Here is a 20017-nt window from a genome sequence, read left to right as displayed (position 1 = left end):
TGATTGCCAAATTAGGTATGATGACCGCTGATATAATGAAGAAAGTCGGATACAAAAACATATGGGACGGATAGGTTTGCGGGAGGGATGAAGGTCACTGGAGAGTAAAAGAGAAACTGTCATCACTCACATGCTGCGCTCGATCATTCGCTCCTTTGTGAGGGGGACAATGTGAGTCGACATTTGGGGGGCTTAAAAAGCATACGCGGGCTGTAAAGCCAGCCAGCCTGGAGGGACCACCCAAGCGAGCAAGAGGTATCAGAAAAAAGAAACAAAAATGGACTTTTGAGCATATCGATACTCTGGATGATATATTTTTTGTGGTTCCAAAAGACAACGGTGTGAAGAAGCCTCAAAACTCAAGGTGAAACTGCAAGTGACGTCTGGAGTTTCTTTGCTTCACTGTAAAAAAAAAACAAATGGTTTTAACTCGCCTTGGAATATGCAGTTAATTTCTAATGTTGGACAGAATCATGTGTGTTTTGTACATTTGAAAAAAAAACATGTTGAAGTTAATTCATAGAAGTGTAAATTAGTCTTTGAAATGATCAACCTGTGTTTGGTTTGAGCCACAAAGAAACTGCTGACACTTCACTTGCCCATTATTGGCAGATTATTGTGTGTTGGGAAGGGAGAATTAGTGAACAATGGCTCCGAGCTGCCTATCATGCACTCTCATTGTCACTGCGATGATGGCTCAAGTGTTTTGCTAGCCTAAACCCGTTTCACCAACCTATGAAAACACTGTCCGTTGAAAACATTTCTCTTCGCTTTTACAATTGCTAAAATGTCTTCTAGTGGTTGCATTGAATTTACTGTTGCTACTGTCACGTACCCCCACCCACCCCCACCTCACTCAAACAATGAGATCCTGTCATACTGAGAGCCAAAATGTATGACTGGGTCAAATTCATTTTTTTTTTTTTTATGCAAATATTTCTGAATGAATTTCTCCTTCTGCCCTATCGCTCTCTCCGTACAGGAGGAGAGAGGTTTTGGCAACTTCTCCAACATGCTGTACACTCTGGCTGGAGGAGGCACACTCTGCGGTGTGGCTGCCCTGGTGCTTTTCATCGTCTCCACAGCTACCGACTTCTGGATGCAATATCGATACTCGGGTAGCTCAGCCAATCAGGGCCTTTGGAGGTTTTGCATCAACCACAAATGTCACGCTCACACCATCACTGTAGGTAAGGCCCAGAGAATTTTTCCGTCGACAAGACACGAGACCACTACACACGAGTTTTGGTTTTGGTTTGGGTTTTTTTTTTTTAGATGCGAGCTGTCTTTCTTGTGATTTACTGCTTTGATTTGAGTGCAAAAATTTGAGTTAAGAGACAAGTACGGTGCTGGTGAAGTCAACTCACGTCACAACAAGTAGCAGTTTGGTAGATAATGAAAAAAAAAAAGTGATTCAAGAATGGCGGTGCTCCCAGTTGAAGTTTGATGTCAAACCAAACCCACAAAAAAGATGATCATGCGTACATTCAATTATAAATAAACATACAGCTTTCATTGACTTTGCCCTAGTCTGCTTAGCTTCATGTTAACAAATAACCCAAAATGACTAAAATTGTGATGGTGTTCTAAACTTACAAGCAACGGATAGTTGAACACGAACAGTGGAGCAACACATGTAGGCAGAGAATATAACAAGATTCACATATTATCTGTTAAAATAAAACAACTATTACTGCAGCTTACTCACAACTGTCTCCATGTACAGTATATCCATATTTTTGTGTTATGACAACACACAGATAAAGGAAACACAATGATTTACTCATGATGCATAGACTGCTAATTGCCTCACATTATATCGAATTATAGTGTTTTATTATTGTTTTCTTTTCTGTTTATACAAAGCAAAATGGGAAGCTATTTTCCTTATTTAAAAAACGTGATTTTTTGGGAGGTTGCAACGGATTAATGAAATTTCCATTCAGTTCAGTGGGGGAAGCTCACAGGTGAAAAAGTGTAGTAGTATATTTTTTATTTGTGGAAACACTAACCGGATGCCCGGGTGACCTCCAGCCTTCTGGGATGCGACCCGGGCCTTCATGCTGCTGGCTGTGCTCAGCTGCTTTGCTGGCGTGGTGCTCGGCCTGAGCGCTTTCACCAATGGGACCAAGAACAAGAGGGTCCGCATGGGGGGCATTGCCCTGGTCCTTTCAGGTAACACGGAAAATATAATTATCTGTAAACTGTTTTCCACGTGTAATTCAACCTATGCAAGCATCAAATTCCGACTTTCTCAACATGATATGATGCACGGAAGACTTGTTGGTGGCTCTCGTGCAGGTTTTCTTGCTCTTTTGGCTCTCTCCATCTACACGGGCGTGACCGTCACTTTCTTTGGGAAACGGTTCTTGGACTGGCGATTTTCGTGGTCCTACATCATTGGCTGGGTGGCCGTCATCCTGGCTTTTGCAGCAGGTATTTACTCGTATCAATCGTGAAGGTATCCAGCAATCAATTAATTTACTGTGTACATGTAGTTACAGTTATCACTATGCTTCATTAATGTTCACATTTGACACACACTATTTCATGTGTTGTGTATGTTATTGGACGTGATGTTAGATAAATTGCCCCTCTTAATTTACAAAAAAATGCAGTAGTACAAAACAGATTTCAGTATATTGTACACCACCCCAAACACCATCCAGCATAAGGAAGTGCTTTAATGCAGAGTCTTGCAATTTATCGACTTATTACAATTTCGAACAGGAATGAAGAATTTCAAACTCAGAAGTCTCAATAATAATCAAAGATAGCTTTTATATACTAAACATTTTTGGTTTTTTTAAAAATGGTAAAACAATTTTAATAATAGGTAAATTGAATTTTGCTAATTTGACAGACATCATTATATATGTATCTAAATTAAGGGAAATAATGAATTTTGGGGGCAGCACGGTGGGTCAGCTGGAAAGCGTTGTCCTCACAGTTCTGAGGTCCCGGGTTCAATCCTGGACCAGCCTTTGTGGAGTTTGCATGTTGTCCCTGTGCCTGTGTGGGTTTTTTCCGGGCACTCCGGTTTCCTCCCACATCCCAAAAACATGCAACATTAATTGGAAACTCTAAAATGCCCCTAGGTGTGATTGTGAGTGCGGCTGTTTGTCTCTATGTGCCCTGCGATTGGCTGGCAACCAGTTCAGGGTGTACCCCGCCTCCTGCCCTTTGACAGCTTGCATAGGCTCCTGCACTCCCGGGACCCTCGTGAGGATAAGTGGCTAAGAAAATTGATGGATGGATGAATGGATGGATGGATAAATGAAACAACAGATAGATAAATGAGAAGCTTTACAATTGTTTCAATTTTTAGAATCCAAAATAACATTTTGTGTCTAAGGGCGTTGACACGGTGGTTGATTATCATTCCAGAAACCTTAGAAAATACTTTAAAAATTATTAATCCTGTTGTGGGAGTGCAGGTGTGACATAAGCCACACACTGTGAGGTGGTGATAAATTTATGTACTACACGGTAAGAATAAGAATGAGAACAATTACTGTGACTTCAATTTGTCACATTAGGAGCCCACGTCAATATTTATTGCTGTAGCCAATATGTTAGCATTTTTAAAATTAGTCTTAAGTCTATATGTACTTTTTTCACATACTGTTTGATTAAATTTCACATGGTCCACATGATTATAGCGTATTTAAAATGTATCTATCATTAGTAGTTCATTTGAGAGTATTTTATTTGATTGTGACTAACCTCCATTCATAATCATGTCATTACACATGCATAATAAATAATAATAATAATTCCCTCTCCTCCGTCTTAGGTGTGTTTCAGCTCTGCGCTTACCAGCGTACAACTGCAGAACCTTCACCTGCAAATGTCCCTGACAGTTGAACCACAGCGCACTGCGGCAATGCAACTGATGCTTGCCACTAGTTAGAATAAAGACAAATCATACATGTCCTGCGTGCTTTCTCTGCTATAGATAAATAAAAAAATATACAGTACAAGTCTGTGTCGAACTGTCAGGTCACCCGATGCTTCGTTGTTTTATCCCTGCTCCCCCATATTATATTGAAAGCAGCTTGGATAAGCTAAAACCGACTAGAATTGAATTTGGCTTTCTCATTACGAGCAATAATTTTAACTTTACTACGCTGCTGACACTAACTAACTAACAGCATTAATGCTGCACAAATCTATGTCCGCACTGTCAAAATGGCCTCTATGGAAAACGGCCATTAAAACAACGGAACTAGTGGCGCCCTAAGAGCTTTGCACACTACTTTTATTTGTACACACCTAAAACCTGTTGTACAGTAGTACTCCACTGGCACTGCAAATAAAAATTAGCATGTTATGTTGATACCTTTACAGTTAAATAGACTGTGAACATGATTAGAAATAGAAAGTGGAACGCATGAATTCATGTATCAAAAGCATTATGTATGTCAAAACAAAAGAATGCATTTTTACTATAAAGGTAGCATTTAATTAGCTACTGTACTGAATCTCATTTGAATCTACAGTACTGTACATGGGCATAATGCAGAAGCAATGAAAAAGCAGCAGCAGTGTGCAAGTTGCTCCACCAGGTGGCGCGCTTATACTTTTCTAGATGGATCACAATTCAATACGTCACTCATGCAATAGTCACCATATTTTTGCCATCATGTAGGGGACAATCTACCATTTCGGCTTGACAACAAATTACTTCAGAAAATTCCTCTTGGAGAAAAAATGATAACGTTATTAGATACTTTTTCCATATGATGTAAAAAGGTGGGGCGGTGATTGAGCTGGTAAGGCATTGGCCACACAGTTCTGAGGACCCGGGTTTGATCCCGAGCCTCCCTGTGTGGATTTTGCATAGTCTCCCCGTGCCAGCGTGGGTTTCCTCCGGGCCCTCCAGTTTCCTCCCACATCCCCAAAACATGCAACATTAATTGGACGCTCTAAATTGCCCCTAGGTGTGATTGTGAGTGTGGTTGTTTGTCTCGAAATGCCCTGCGATTGGCTGGCAACCTATTCAGGTTGTACCCGGCCTCCTGCCCGTTGACAGCTGGGATAGGCTCCAGCACTCCTCGCAACCCTCGTGAGTATAAGCAGCAAAGAAAATGGGTGGATATCGTAAAAACTTTCGTCTCCAACATATCTGCATGCCCAGGTCGACACACAATGACCTGCTGACAACTGGTAAAGCTCTTCTAGGGCATAATTTTAACATTGTCTGCTTCTCCAAATGAGAAAGTGGGGGCGGGGGGGAAGAGTCCTGTCCTGAGGACGACGGATGAAACGAAAACAACAGTTCTTTGCAACATTTGATTTATTTTCAGCAAAAGCAAAGTCATCTCACAGAGACTACTTTGAATTACACAGAATGCAAATAAATATTTATATATATTTATAGGGCAATAGTATAATTAAGGACATTAACAATGGTTACAAAATGTACACTGTGAATAGTGCAAATCCACACAAATGCTGTCCTCCTTAGGATATTTGCATCGTATTGGCTTGAGGACAGAAGATGTGCGTGTGCTACCCCCTGCTGGGAGACTGACAGTACTGCGCGTGGGTAATGCAGCAAATTGAACTTGTGACGCACTTTTGAATCAAGTCTGCTCCATGTTGGGAAAGGAGAGCTTCCACAACAACAGAGCGTGAGCTGTGGTGTGGATGTGCATCATCAAGCAGGTGGGAGAGGCTCTTAAGGATAAAAAAAAAAAAAAAGTCAAGCAATAAAGACAAATCAAACTCATAGTCAAACGGTGATCTCTCTCTCTCTCTCTCTCTCTCTCTCTCTCTCTCTCTCAACGGGACTGTAGAGAAGCACCCAAGTCAAGACGTGAAGCCCAATGACGAGCACGAGACTTTGAAATGACAAAGGAATGTCTACTTGGTGGGTCGTGTCCACCAGCCCTGAGTGAAGACACTTCGAAACAAAGAAAGGTCTAAGCACCGTCAGACAAACACCCAAAACGTCATTTCCACTCAATCCAAAAGTGTCTTGGATTGTGACAGGCACAACACATTTGGTAAAGTGCACTCATTCCTTTAACTCACATCAAGTATTTTTCCCCCTTTTTCTTTTTCCCACATTTTCTTTGTGTGATTTGAACAACAGCACACAGAAATAAAAACAAAAAAACATTTTGCCCTGCATAATAGTCATTTGTTACATTTTGAAATTTTTTTTGGAGCTATTATTGTTGTTGCTGAAATTTGGACCTTATCAACAAGCACAGTATTAAGTCAGTCAGGTTTCCTTAATGCAGACACACAAATGAACATTAGAGTTACATCATTGGTGGACCTTGCTGAAACTTGACTGGAAATGTAGAAACGCCACTTTGTCCAAAAAAAACCACTTCTTCTCCCAACAATGCATTGAAACAGGATGCCCACCTTTTCCACCAACTATGTATGCATTGATTATGCCAAACAACCTCTGAGCATAGATCATTAAACTTGTTGAATCACTTCAAAGACAAGAAAGAGTGTAGAACAGCAGGAGAAGCCTTTGTGGGCAGATCATCATCATCATCATCATTTCAGCCCAAAGCTGGTAAGGAAGAGAAGACATTCAAAAGAGAGGTACCCAAGTTTCCAAGAAGACAGACGCGGTCATACTGCTGCAAAGACGGAAGGGCGAGGGTGAACGCCATGCAGAGTTGTGCACATCTTTGGCTAGCGGCAGCGCGACGTTTGCGGTGCTGGGGGTGTGTTGGTGAGCGCGACAGCTGGCTAATGCTGATCGGTCTAGCCCTGTTCAGTCAGCATGCTGAAGGTAGAGGAAGATGATGCAGAACAGTCGCTCCTACGTCCTCCAGGCTTGGCTTTGGTCCTCACAGCAAGACACACTGCAACCAGGCAGGATGTACATGCGTTTTGGCTCGGCTATTTGCAACTAAATGGTGGCATCTCTTTTTTCTTCTTCTTCTTCTTGTTGTTTTTTTTTTTAACTACTGCAAGATTAGCCCTTCAAGTTTAAAAATTGTCTCTGAAATTGCACAGGTTGGCCACTTTTCGCTTGACGTGACATGAAATGTCTTCCGCTGGAAGTTATCCTCCAAGTCACTAGTCAGTCGTTCTATCTCTCCCGTCGCTGAGTGTTATGTGTCTTGGCGGTACCTGAAGAAGAGGAAATAGCGTGAGTGTGCACAGTGAAAAGTATGTGGATAAGCGTGACAAGCAAATCTCTGAATGCGTAGGCCATATTCAGGGGCAGTGACGGAGACCCCAGTAAATAGTAAATTTAAAGACAAGATTAATGGAAATTTAATCCGGATTTCCATTTTGTCCTGTCACTGTCTTAAAAACACTATAATCAAACGCACCCATGTTGATTTTAGTTCCTAGCATGCTGTGCGAGCTACTGAAAATTATTTTGCTCCCAATGAGTGTGCTTGCAGCTGTTTATTGACACTCTGGTTTGAGTTTATTCTAAAACTAACACATTGCACTCAATGAATACTTAAATACAACATAATTTGGTACTTTTTTGTTTTTTAAATTATTATTTTACCTGCGACTAATAAATTTTTCGGTTGGTCTTTAAAGTAATCTTTAAAGTTGTGCTTTGATGGATCATACATTGTAAATTTTGAATTCAATGAACAATGGCATTGAGGACCAAAGATTTTGATTTTGCAGCTCATTAAAATTTTGTAAAAAAGGTGCAACTCAAAAAGTATAGGCTAGAACGTACACTTAAGTGTGTTGTATAGTCATTATGAAGCACAACACATGTAGAGATCTCTCTGTACGTTTGTTACTATTCAACAGTTGTCTCCGTTTTACCTTTGTGGATGTCACTGTTAAAACTATAAATTCTATGAAGTCGAAGTCATTATGCATGGTGCCTTGCTTTCCAGACTGAAAAAGATTGCTCCTTGCTCTTCAAAATTGTCAGTCACTCGTCATCACAGTTAAGGTTAAGCATAAATTCTTGTTTTAACATTTTCATTTCTTTCTACATGAAATTGTGGATATGGATGGTCAACAGCTGAACCTCAGAAAAATGTTATTCGCCCTCAGGAATTTTTACTGTAGTCCTCAATTATGTTCTGTCTTTGGCTTTTTAGCTCAGCAAAAGAATATCTGAGCATTCGATTTCTGAACAAATTGCTTTGGCTCTATTTTTATTTACTTAAAGAGTGCATTCATGCATTTCAGTATAAATGTGCCAACACCTCTTCATGCCCAAACGGTAGCATTAACTATTGCTCAATTAATTTGATTTGTGGTTGGCTTGAACAACAACTTACCTGCTGTGTAATGTGAACTCGGGCAGTGCACCAAGTGACATCAGTTGTTCCTCCAGGGCCACAATACGTAACCCGATGTAGCTGGAAGACACCAGCAGCATTACCACCCTGAGGAGCAGAGACATGTTGAAAAAAACATGCGCATCCCACTCACGATGTGGGCATAGTAAGTCCTTGAAGTGTTGTGCGGACACAATCACTTTTGCTGAACTGTTTGCTATTTGTCAAACATCAAACTTTGAACTAAGAAGATTTTGTATATACATATCTTTTTTGCATTAGGACTGAGATGTAGATTTGTCTTAACGCGGGGAAGGAAGAGTTGAGGTAAAGATTGAAGACAAAGCAACTTACAGTATCAAGTAGATGACGAGCAGCGTGTTGAGGGTGCTGGCCTCTCTCTGAACCAGCAGAGACTTGGCCTTCTCAGTCACATTCCAAATCCATGAGCTACCTGGAACTGGGGGGGCTCGGGGTAGACCTGCAAGGACAGCATTAGTGTCAATGTCATGTCAGCAGGCTGCATCTAAATTTGGCTTTCCGGCATCATTTATTGAAGAGCAGACACGTGAAGCTGCAATAACAGAAAAATGCCGTGCTATTTGGTTCGAGTATTATCATCTGCACTGGAATTAAACAAACATGCAATATGATCTTCCCAGATACTTTGAATGAACTGGCAGTTAACCAGGGCACACTGCCACCGAAGGATTGCTTTTGATACCTGAAACGGACAAATCATCCCCCGAAGACGAGGTCTCACTCTGCTGCTCATGCAGGCTCTTGAAAGTAGAGCCTTTTCCATTAGGCAGTGAGGTCTCTGCATAAAAAGGGAGGGAGGGAGACACCCATCATTACATTTACACAGGAAAATTCATCAGATTACGGACTGTTCGTTCTTAACACTTTTTCACACTTTCATTTCACGGCCCGCAATTTGATCTTTCTCTAAACAATATTTGCGTCTGCTTTGCTAGGCAGCAACGATGCACCTTTCAGTTATGAAGAGTAGCTCATTCCTACTTGCTAAATATTACAAACCAAGCCAACTTCAATATCTTTGCTCATTTCACTACAAACGCTTTCATGGAATTATTGTGCACTGATCAACAGTGTAAAAAGTGTAGATTAAAGAAATCCTGATGAATAACTTTGATTCAGTGTTTGAAAACATTACATTTTAAGTGTCATGAACTAACAAAATAGGGATGCATTATTGTCAGTCTAAAAAAAAAAGAAAAAAAAATCAGTTTATGTGTTACAAAGGATGATTTGATTTGGGGATTTGTTTGTTGTAGTTACTACATCAGAGTTTAAAATCATGTCTCACAGCTGTTCTGCCATTTATTAAGAGGCATGTGTAAACATACTGTAAATGAGTGCTTTTGGATCTTTGACTTATCAATGTCGGACTTGGATGAATAAAAAACTAGTTCAAGTGCCACAATGACTACGTCACTTCAACCCGGTAATATTCATGACAAGTGTAGACTCCTCACCTTTGTTTGGATTGTGCAGAGGTTTGTCCTGTAATGCCTGCGGCTCAGAGCCAACGAACTGCTCAAAGCTTCCATCCAGACTGGACTGGCTGGAGTTCTGCCATGACGGTACACAGACACAATCGTGAGTTAATTCCGCAGCACACTTCTGCGGCCGTGTAGACTGAGGGCATCATGGAGAAAAATGAGACATGAAGCGATATTATGGTTTCACAACATACAAAGCAGCAGCAGTAAGGAGCAAAAAAAACAAAACAAAACAGAGCATAACAAGTTACTTACAACAAGTTTGCTCTTGTCAAAGCTATGTTCAGCAGAGGAGATGACGGGGCTACTGTTGGTGCTGCGGTCCTGCAAAACAAAACGCAAACTTATGATGCCGGTGCTGAACATATTTGCTAGTCACTTTGGAACAAATAAACAAAGGGGAAGTGTTAAAGATTAAGGATTTTCAAAATATTAGTTTGTTCCACATTGGCACTATTGGAATCACTTGGATTACTCTTATCTAAAGTTTCACCAACTTGTGATTAAAAGAATAGTGACGTCCCAGACCACTCACCTCAAGCTGAGGACAGACAGAGCACAGCAGCTGATAGCATGCTTCTCGGTTCCGTAACGAGACAAACAGGGACTGAACATTATCAGGGAACAGGACAGAGAGAACATTAGTTGCATGCCTAGTTAACCAAGCTAATTACAAGCGCTGTTGGCCTAGAGAAGAAAACTAACCTTTTCTCCTTCCGTGGTTCGGACTGACAAGGCGTTGGGTACCAGCAAAGCAGTGTTCTGCTTTTTGACAACGCAAATGCTGGAGACAGGGATCACTACCTGCCATGGCATGAACGGGAAACAAACAAATTAATTTTTTTGTTGAAACTGCGTCCCTCGGTTGAGGAAAGCTTGTGAAGATGCTGCAACAGGCTGCCCTGCCTACCTTAGTGTCTTTCAGCAGAACAGACGAGTGGAAACAGGCATGGCTGCTTGTGATGTACAGTCGACCATGGTAGGGCACTTCCTTTTGCAGGGCACACACGTATGCTGGGAAAAGAAGCGGTAAACTTCATTCTCGGACGTTGGCTTGAGTCACGCAAAAAGGTAATTGTTTTATTCACGCCCACCTACCGTGTATCAAGTCTTCACTTTCTGGAATGTCTGGAAACAACTTGTGGAATGTTGCATTGTGCTTTATGAAGCTCTAAAAAGACAGAAGATTTTATATGCATTTCATAGGGGAAAAAAAGGGAACCAGACATTCATCCAACCCCTCTTTTTTTCCCATGCTCAGCAAAATGCAACATTGAAACACCTGCCCAAGTTGCCAAGTTGAAAACTAAAATTGTATGTCAGAAAAATGCCCTCACAGAAGAGGGATGGGAGTGTGGGGAATAAATAAATGAATACATAAATATAGCAATTTGCCTGGCAAATATAACTGCATAATATGAATGAGAAATATTCTACGGTTTGTTTAAGGTAATCACATCAGTGAATTGAGGGCTCAACTTGCAGGTATTGTGCTGCATTCCGAGTGTGACGGTTGTGTTTGCACATGCCTCTCAACAAGAGAGAGCCACAGCCTCTTCCAAACATTACCAGTTTGCACTTCAAAAGTTAAGATGGACTTACACTTTGTGCGCCACTGCCCTGAGTCCTTTGGAAGCTGCTGGAGTCAACATCGAAAGTTTGCGACCTATAAATAGAGGAGATACTTAGTTGTACATTAACAATAACTTTGCTCAGATCACAACAAATTCAAATGATCTTTCAAAAAGCGTGTAAGTGAGCGTATATACGTTCAAGTTGTCAACAACTCTACTTGTTAACCCTTTTAAGCCTCTTTTGTTGCAGTCAAGACAGCCATCTGCATTCAAATGGATAGATTTACACTGACTGCTGCTTGACGTGTTTGAAATGTCATGCTAATCATCTGATGGAAGAGCCTCACCGATCACATGATTGAGCCCCCTTGATGCCATGAAAGATTCACCCATTAAAATCATGTGAGAGGAAACCCTGAGCAGCGCAGTCATGTGTGTCACCACATGGCACAACAGCTTGTCGAGTCTTGTGATTCAAGTTGTTTTGTGACAACGTTACAGCAAGCCAGTCGGCCGATGATTTAACCCGTTATACTTGTTCACAAACTATTATTGGCAGTAGCTCCAACAGAAATTGTTTGAGGGCCTCGTACCTGATGGCCAACTGTCTGGTGAGGGTTTTGTGCTGCTCTTGGATCTCCAGCTGCGCAGCCTCCAGACTCAACGTCTTCCTGGCCTCAGCTTTTTTGACACTGTCTTTGCTTGAGGTGCTCCTGCTCTTCTTCAATTTGGCTGGCACTCCACCACCACTGCTCTCCACTGGGTAGCTGCTAGACATTGGAAAAGAAGAATGAATTTAATGAAGTTTTTGTTCCATGAGAATCCATTTGATGTGCACACACACAGGTGAGAACAACACTTTTTTCCATGATAATATTGCACGGCAAATAGGACATCCATCCCACCCTTCCCAAGAGTAGAACACGTGGCTCTATAATCTATAGCGCTCTCAGCCATTAATTACACAACCGTAGTTCTTACTTTCAACAACAAGTGAGTGGGTATTATTGAGAAACTTTTTTTTTTTTTAAAACACAATATTTCATCTACGGAAACATGCTGTGTGAACGTTGATTATGACAGCAAATACAGTGGTTGTTCACAACATAGGACTTGGGAAGTGGACCACAGGTGAGAGAACACATCTGAAATCAAACCCAACGAATTTCTCAAAAACTTGTTAATTATAACCATTTCTTGCATTCTCTAGCTATTATACCCTTTAAAAAAAAACGAGAGTAGGCTCAAGCAAAGAGCAACACTACTGTTTAAAATAAAATTTCAAACAAAATACGTCCTTATTTGGTTTAACACTGGTCACTAAACGACACAAACGTGTAGGTTAAAGTTGCTCCCTCTTTTAATTGTATATTGTGTTAAGTCGTTAAAGACTTCATGCGTTCGTTTAAAAAAAAAGAAAAGAAAAAAAGTGTTGGTTTCAGTTTCGTAAATATAGCTGAAATGCAACAAAGTTTTTTGAATCTCCTTGAAAAAAAAAAACCGATGTAACAACTGATCGATGTAGAGGTTTAAATAATACAAGCGCTAAATACAGTAACAAAAGACACAAAACGATACATTAACTATGGTGGGAGGGTGAAGACGACCAACTCACCTGGAAAATTTTAATCTTTTTGATGAACGGAAATTCATATACCTACTGACAGTTGGCATTTCCTTTTCTTAGAATAACTCTAAACTTGTATTAAAATAAAACTGGCATCATGCCATGACCCCAAAGAAAAAAAATGGCAAAAACTAGATCCAGAGTCCATTTAATGCTGATCCTTTCAGCTAAAATCCAGTCTTCTTACTGCTGTTTTTGTATGAATGTGCCGAAAGAGGAAGCCACCACCGTATGTGCTTGTGGTGGTGTGACACTCCGTAAGAGGTTGACGTCAGAACTAGCCACGCCTCCGAAGCGGAGCACACATACCATTGCACAAACAAACAGTGCACTTTATACATATGCACACAGAGGCAGTTCACAGCTCACAAAAACATTCAAATAAAACCCTCCACTGACAAGTGGTGTATAACGACAAGATATTTTTCTTTTTGTGAACAAGCAAAGCAGATGCAAAAAAAAAAAAAAAAAAGTCAAATCCTCAAACTAGCCAATCAGCCCTGAACTAGGAGTGGTGCAGGATCATATTACAAAAAGGTTTCTCAGGCACTTGGTCAATCCTAAAAAGGGCGGCAGCACACATTTTAATTATAGGTACAGTAACTAAACATAATTATGTATCACCACAGGATCACCTAGTTGGTGTCTCCCAGGTGAAAATGCTTTGCGCTGCATCACTGCATAGAATCTAAAGTTTAAATAACTTCAGCATGGTAAAGGGACGAAGTCATGCCATGCATCCTCATCTGGAGGCAAACCATGTCATTATGCCCGATTAACTATACACAGTAAAAGACGGGAGTTGTGGGATCATTCAAGTTCTATCTTGTAGGCATGTCTACTACAGATCTTTCAGCAGCTCCAATGTTGTGACAAGATGGTATTTGCCCAGCCACCTGGTCTGCAGACAAGCATCACACAAACATTTGTTCTGTCTGTGTCTGCTCTATTTCCCTTTACGAGGCTTAACTAACTGGAATAAAAACTGTATTCAAAGGCTATCATCATAGGTTTGTAAAGGGGGTGGGGGTCGGGGGCTGTTGAATGGAAACACCAACAAGGTCAAAAGGGGGTGTTACTTTCAACACCTGACACCCTTCATTGACAATTCCTTACTTCATTTACACCGTGAGACTGTAATGAACTGAATTAATTGCAGAGTCTGCGGCAGGACATTTTTGCACTTTCCAGGTGGCTCTGGCTCCTAAAGGTCTTGAAAGACGCAAGGGTGGTAGGTTCCGCTGTTTACTACACACCGCTGACATGAATCAAATACATGTAGACCTTAGACAATGACAATCTAATGAAAGCCGAAATGTATTTTCCCTTGTGGATTTGTCAGGCAACAAACATTGTCAAAACTGTTTCATTAGATAGAATTGAAAAATGTCACACCTTCGGTCTATTTCCGAGCTTGAGCCCTGCGTGGCCACAACACTACAAGATGGTGCATATGAAATCGTTCTCAATTTTAATTTGAGTTGATCTCCATTTGTTGTATTTTCTCGGGAAGTTGCATCACATGAGGATTGCTTCTCAAATGAAACTACAGACAGACAGTGAATAATGTGTCTCCAGATCACATTATACACTTAATTAATCCATTGAGCTCACCGGAATACTGCTAAAAATAAAAAGGGAAATCTTTGTGAAGCTTTAACAACCATAACGCTAGTCTGACTGAAACAATTAAAGGCAAGTTGACAGCCCTGGTTTGAGAAACTTATTTCTAACCATCCATCCATCCATCCATTCATTTTCAGAACCGCCCATCTTCACGAGGGTTGCAGGACTGCTGGATATGAATTTGAATCATTCAGAGAATTATTATTTCAATAATAGAGTTAATGATTTGGACATTTTCTTAGTTTTACCTTTCCAGAACCTCAGCAAAATTGTTCTCTCTTGGTTTGGGACTTTCTATCCATGCTAAACAACACCTTTCCTCCACATTGTTCTTTAACTGTTTCAAACCTCCACCTTTTTCACTTCAGAAATATTGATTGACTAATGTAAAAGAAATAACGGTTTATTTTTTTCTGGAACAAAACTTGATAACAACCAAGAACCAACACAAGCAAGGAGAGTAAAATTCAAATTAGAGAATGAACTAAAGAACCTCAAAAAAAAAACATGGTTGGAGTCTTTAAAAAGCTTGGTCTTTTGTAGTTGTCAAAGCCTGTGTTATGGAAATGGTTGTAGCAGTAGGAGGTAAATGGTGGGGGGTAAGAAACCTATGGGTGGGCCATTTACTTTTTAAATTAGCCCTTAAATCACCCAATTTAACAAGAAGGAGTTTTAGTGAAAAGGACCTAGTTCAATAGACATGCTAATAGAGCTAATCTCACAGTGTTAATACAGGATAAAAAGCAGACTGTACCATATTTGAGATGGGATGGGTTTTAGAAAATATGGTCAAGGATTATAATAATGTAGTGTGCGTCAGCGATCACCACAGAAATTTTGGAAACGAGACTAGTTACAGTCAATCTTATTTTTGGGTTTATTACTACACATCAACAAAAACTATTCTCTGTAGTGCTTATCTTCACTATCCCAGATGACTTTGGTAAGAGAGGCGCAGTATGGTAAGCCCTGTCTGAGAGTCTTGGTAAAATAAAAAACAAGCTTCAAGTCAACTAACAGATGTGTACACTCATGGACAGGCAGCAGTTCGGAATGAAATGGTAAAGTGTTTCATGGGGGCGATTAAAAAATATCTTACGTACAGAATATGATAGCGGATTTCGGAATAAAGCCAACAATGAGTTTGTATATTTTACTGAATTCTGTACAATCACAAAAGCACTGACATTATAACTGCTTTAATTGGCTAATGCCACCCAAGAGTTTTACAGCCAAAGATGATGTCAGTTCCACAGAGCCCACTAACAAAAGCTGAGAAAAAGCACATCCCATTGTGTCAGGGTGCCATCTTCTGGAGAGAAATGGCTTGTTGTCCTTCAAACTTCCAGCGTTACCAGTAAATCTGCCACAATGAGCAGTTTTGAGACAGACATATTCCAGGCATATATACTATCAAATACAAGCAAAATGTTATTGAATATCCTGTACCTTTTAATGCCAAACATTTTAAAATGTGACCTACTTTCTTTAACTGCTGTGCATTTTGCTATCTTCAACAGAACTTTGGTAAGATGCTGTTATGTTTAAATGTGAACATTTTACCGACCTTCTTAAGGTTGTCTTCACCCATGTGACACTGCACATGAGATAAGTATGACAATAAGGGTAAAGTAGACACCTAATTTTAACTCTGATTATTCTCCTTTCCATTTTTTTGGAAGGACCAATGGTGAATTTAGCTGTCCAGTTCAAATAAACTGTATTTAATGATTATTATAACAGATGTTTTCAATTTAAATAATCGTTGACACTTTCATTATATTCAGCATCTGAACACACATTGTTGCAAGTGTTGGATCAATGTAACAACATTTATATCAGATATGTATCCCTTGATTTCTTTTTTTTTTTAAACGTAGGCATTAACAGAGGGATGGGTATTTGGACTTGCAGTATAAATCCAGCCGAAGTGTTTGAGCTTCAACAGAGCAGACAGGAAGGGCAGGGAAGTGAGCTATTTGTTCGGGCAAAATAAAATGCAGTTAATGGCAGCTTGCCAGACTTCAGTCTGCAGAAAGTTATGCCTTTGCGTGCGTGTATTACTGAATGTGTGTTTGTGAGAAAGTCATGTGGCCCTGTGCACACAGCACCTTGCATCAAATCCTATAACTGGACTGGTGATGCAGACAGAGGGGATCATTCTTCAAATCTTCCCAATGGGCGCACACGTGAGTGGAAAAAGGCCAGGAAGTTATGCTGTAAAATCATTAAATCATCAAGATGCACCCATCTACTTTAACACGAAGCTCATCTATTTCCTTCTAAATGCTGTTGGCTTTGGAGGCTTGCAATGAAAACATTTGAACATGGGTCTCAAAGTGGATGTTTATGAAGACAATACTGAAAATTTTCATTTCAAATACTGAAAATCGACAGATAAGCAGGTTTAAGAAGCGAACCATAATAACGCTGTACTAGCATGTGTACTTGTACCTCTTAACCATTAAAGTTTACAGTTTGTGTGTGTGTGTATATATATATATATATATATATATATATATATATATATATATACACTGCACCATTGAAGAGTCCAACTAAGCCTTAGCCTTCAGTCACCTAATTTATATGCCCACGCACAAAGTATTCAAAAGACTTGGATTTGGGTGAACAAGCAATTGGTGTGTACGTAAAGTGCTTCTCAACAAAGTGTCAGTGTCTGGAGCAATTTTTGGATGTCCATGTGAACTGGGAATAGTTAGATCAGATGTGTCATCTCCAGACCGGCGCAGAGATTTGAATCAATTTGAAGTCAGCATGACATTGCCGCGCAAAATGGTGGCAGCCAAATATGTGCATGAAATTCCATGAGCAGTATTGTTTATTATCAGTTGTATGAACTATGCAGTATTCAGTGTTGTGGGTGTGTGTATGCTAAATTACTTTATATATTGACTATTTTTGGTGTTGTGGGCAAAGTATTTGGGGGAAAATACCAATGGCTGCCTCATCACATCTAATGAATAATTTGATAAAATATAACTTCAAAAACTGTTAAACACCCCAAATATAGATTTAAAACATCAAGCAACACTTCTGAAATGCAAAGATTATCAGGTGGATATAATGAAAAAAAAATTGCAGCCATCTCAAACTCGCTGCATGGGTGCCCTCATCCGGCCCGCCATGTCATTTTATGTGGCCAGCAAAAGCAAATCCTGCACGTCAACTTCCATGATTCTTGCTAATATGTACTAAACAGTAATGTTGAGATATTACAAGCTGCTTTTGTTTCTATACCCACTATTAATGTAACTTGAACAATACTGTAGTTGAACAAACTATTATCCTTGATGTTTATTTCGAAAACTAACGATCCATCATTTAGTTGTGTGTGTGCATATAATAGCATAATCAGGTGATGAAACTGTATTTGGTTTGATGGTCAAAATAGCCCTCTGACGGAAATTGTACCAACAACGTGACCCATGGCAAAAAAATGGGTTTGACACTCCCGAGTTGGTGTATGGCAAATAGAAGTAGTAATTTAAAAAAATAAAAAGTTCCTGTTTAACTACATTGTTTTGGAAACATGCCCTAACGATAGCATGAATCAGGGTTGTCCCATAAAACTTTATTTTTTTTAAGGCAAACCAGGATAAATGTACATTTTTACATGGCCCCATACAAACAGTACTTAAGAATGAGAGAAAAAAAATTCATGGAAGTCAGAAAGCTTCTGTTCTGCAGTGTCCCGACAGGCTATACTGCCTAAACTCTGTAGCAAGGGGCAAAGAGGGGTTCATTACCAGTGCCTCGACAGAATACTTGATCAACTATGGCCAACTGGTTTGAGAGCTCCTACTCAACATTCCTACAAACGTAATGTAACCTTCCCAGACCGTATACGACATCCCTCAACTAAAGTTCAACACTGCCTGCAGAAATGCAATAAATATAATATACATTTTTTTCTCCCCTTGGATCATGAATTGGAAGCCAACGTGACATCTGCATGGCTGTTGTGTTATTACAGGCCACTCAAACTCTGTCATTTTGCAGTCATAACATTTTGTGATAGACTAGTTGTAACCACTCTGGAAGGGACTATCACGTTGTAGGCTGTACAACTCGTTTTTATGGTGTACATCCATGCATTTGACAAGGGTCCGAGGAGCGCCGGAGCCTATCCCAACTAACTTCGGGCAAAAGACAGCTAATGACACTTTTGAATTACGGCTCAGTGTGCAGTCTGCCTTTCGCCTGTAGTTAGCTGGGATAGGCTCCGGCACTCCCATGAGCCTTGTGAGGATAAGTTGCTTGGAAAATGGATGGATGGACTGATGGATTACAAAGATGCAATTGTCAAGACTGTAGTCTGCATTAGAAAGTCAGACCAGAAATTATTTAGAACTCACAACAATCCTAATCATGTAATAAATCACTTCGAAATCATCAGAGAATACGAAAAGACAAACAGTGACGTCATTGTGAACCACATAGTGGGATGAAGTCATGAAAGGTATCAACGTTACTAAGAACAGAGCAGTACCGTTGGTCACTGTAGTTGTGATCACACAACAAAGTACTCCTCTTAAATATGGCAAAATTGTCATTTAACCAGTACAACACTAGTTACCACAGTAACGTCGGTATTTTTGTACCATTCATTACCTCAACAAATCCTACAGTGTGAATGAACGGCTGGACACAAAACTCGTAGAAAAAAGTACATATAACTAGCGTTGTGTAACTTAAGCTAAAGCTGCAGTTTGATTTTGCATCTTAAACGTTTAACTGTGGCACGAACCTCCATTTAAAGGTCTCAGCATCTTCAGACTCCGGGGTGGCTAACTCGTTAGCATTAGCAGTCGTGTTGATATTTCCAACTCACGCACATTTCACATCTTTGACAATACCCATTCTGTCCTGTGGTAGGAAGACTGTTAGACTGTTAGCACACACCAATAAGTATATTTTCTGGGTCAATGAAAAGCTAATGGTTCGCACCGGCTCTTTGGGTGATGCTGAGCGGCAGATGATAGCAGCATTGACACGTTGGACAGGCTCACCTCTCTTTCATGAAGTGTTTGATTCTGACGATGGCCTTCTCGTCGATCTTCCGCAGGAAGGTTTTCAAGCGCTCCCTCTTGTTCTCCAGCATTCTTCTTTCTGCCAGTGGTGGTCCAGTTGGTGCGGATAAGGAGCGCCACGCCAGACCGAGCCGAGCCGAGCCGAGCCGCACAGTTCCCGTTCGGATGATGCCTCGAACTCCCCCCCCCCCACTCTGTCCTCCACGGTTGATTAAGATAATGAGCCCAAATCGAACCAAGAATGCGGACCAATGAGCAACAAGAAGAGGCTGCTTAAAAACGGTCATGTCAGACCCATCATCCAATCAGAATGAGGGAGATTGGTGGGACAGCCCACCTATTCCCTTAGGTGGGGGGAAAGGGTTGT

General features: G+C 40.5%; 2 protein-coding genes across 8 annotated transcripts; one reads left to right on the top strand and one right to left on the bottom strand.

Annotated features, from left to right (window-relative positions):
* Positions 1-1009: 1009 nt before the first annotated feature.
* lim2.2 (lens intrinsic membrane protein 2.2) lies at positions 1010-3867 on the top strand. The gene is made up of 4 exons (XM_061825635.1): positions 1010-1190; positions 2035-2175; positions 2302-2436; positions 3797-3867. Exons 1-4 carry the CDS (start codon positions 1013-1015, stop codon positions 3865-3867), a joined length of 525 nt encoding a protein of 174 aa, XP_061681619.1. The 5' UTR covers positions 1010-1012.
* Positions 3868-5281: 1414 nt separating this feature from the next.
* Positions 5282-19952, bottom strand: si:zfos-943e10.1 (GRAM domain-containing protein 2B). Of its 7 annotated transcripts, none has more exons than XM_061825187.1 (13): positions 19630-19952; positions 11937-12113; positions 11372-11435; positions 10868-10940; positions 10680-10783; positions 10475-10573; positions 10305-10376; positions 10025-10093; positions 9743-9905; positions 8968-9063; positions 8598-8724; positions 8244-8351; positions 5282-7107 (listed from the first exon to the last, which is right to left on the bottom strand). In XM_061825187.1, exons 1-13 carry the CDS (start codon positions 19935-19937, stop codon positions 7089-7091), a joined length of 1479 nt encoding a protein of 492 aa, XP_061681171.1. In that variant the 5' UTR covers positions 19938-19952; the 3' UTR covers positions 5282-7088. The 7 variants fall into 7 exon arrangements, with proteins under 7 accessions (XP_061681171.1, XP_061681173.1, XP_061681174.1 ...); XM_061825189.1 differs by having other exon boundaries at positions 8244-8324; XM_061825190.1 differs by having other exon boundaries at positions 9743-9839.
* Positions 19953-20017: the final 65 nt, after the last annotated feature.

The sequence above is a fragment of the Syngnathoides biaculeatus genome, chromosome 7 (assembly GCF_019802595.1).
Source record: "Syngnathoides biaculeatus isolate LvHL_M chromosome 7, ASM1980259v1, whole genome shotgun sequence".
Classification (NCBI taxonomy): domain Eukaryota; kingdom Metazoa; phylum Chordata; class Actinopteri; order Syngnathiformes; family Syngnathidae; genus Syngnathoides; species Syngnathoides biaculeatus.
Note: the sequence above shows the minus strand (reverse complement) of the source record. Positions and strands in the feature narration are given on the sequence as shown.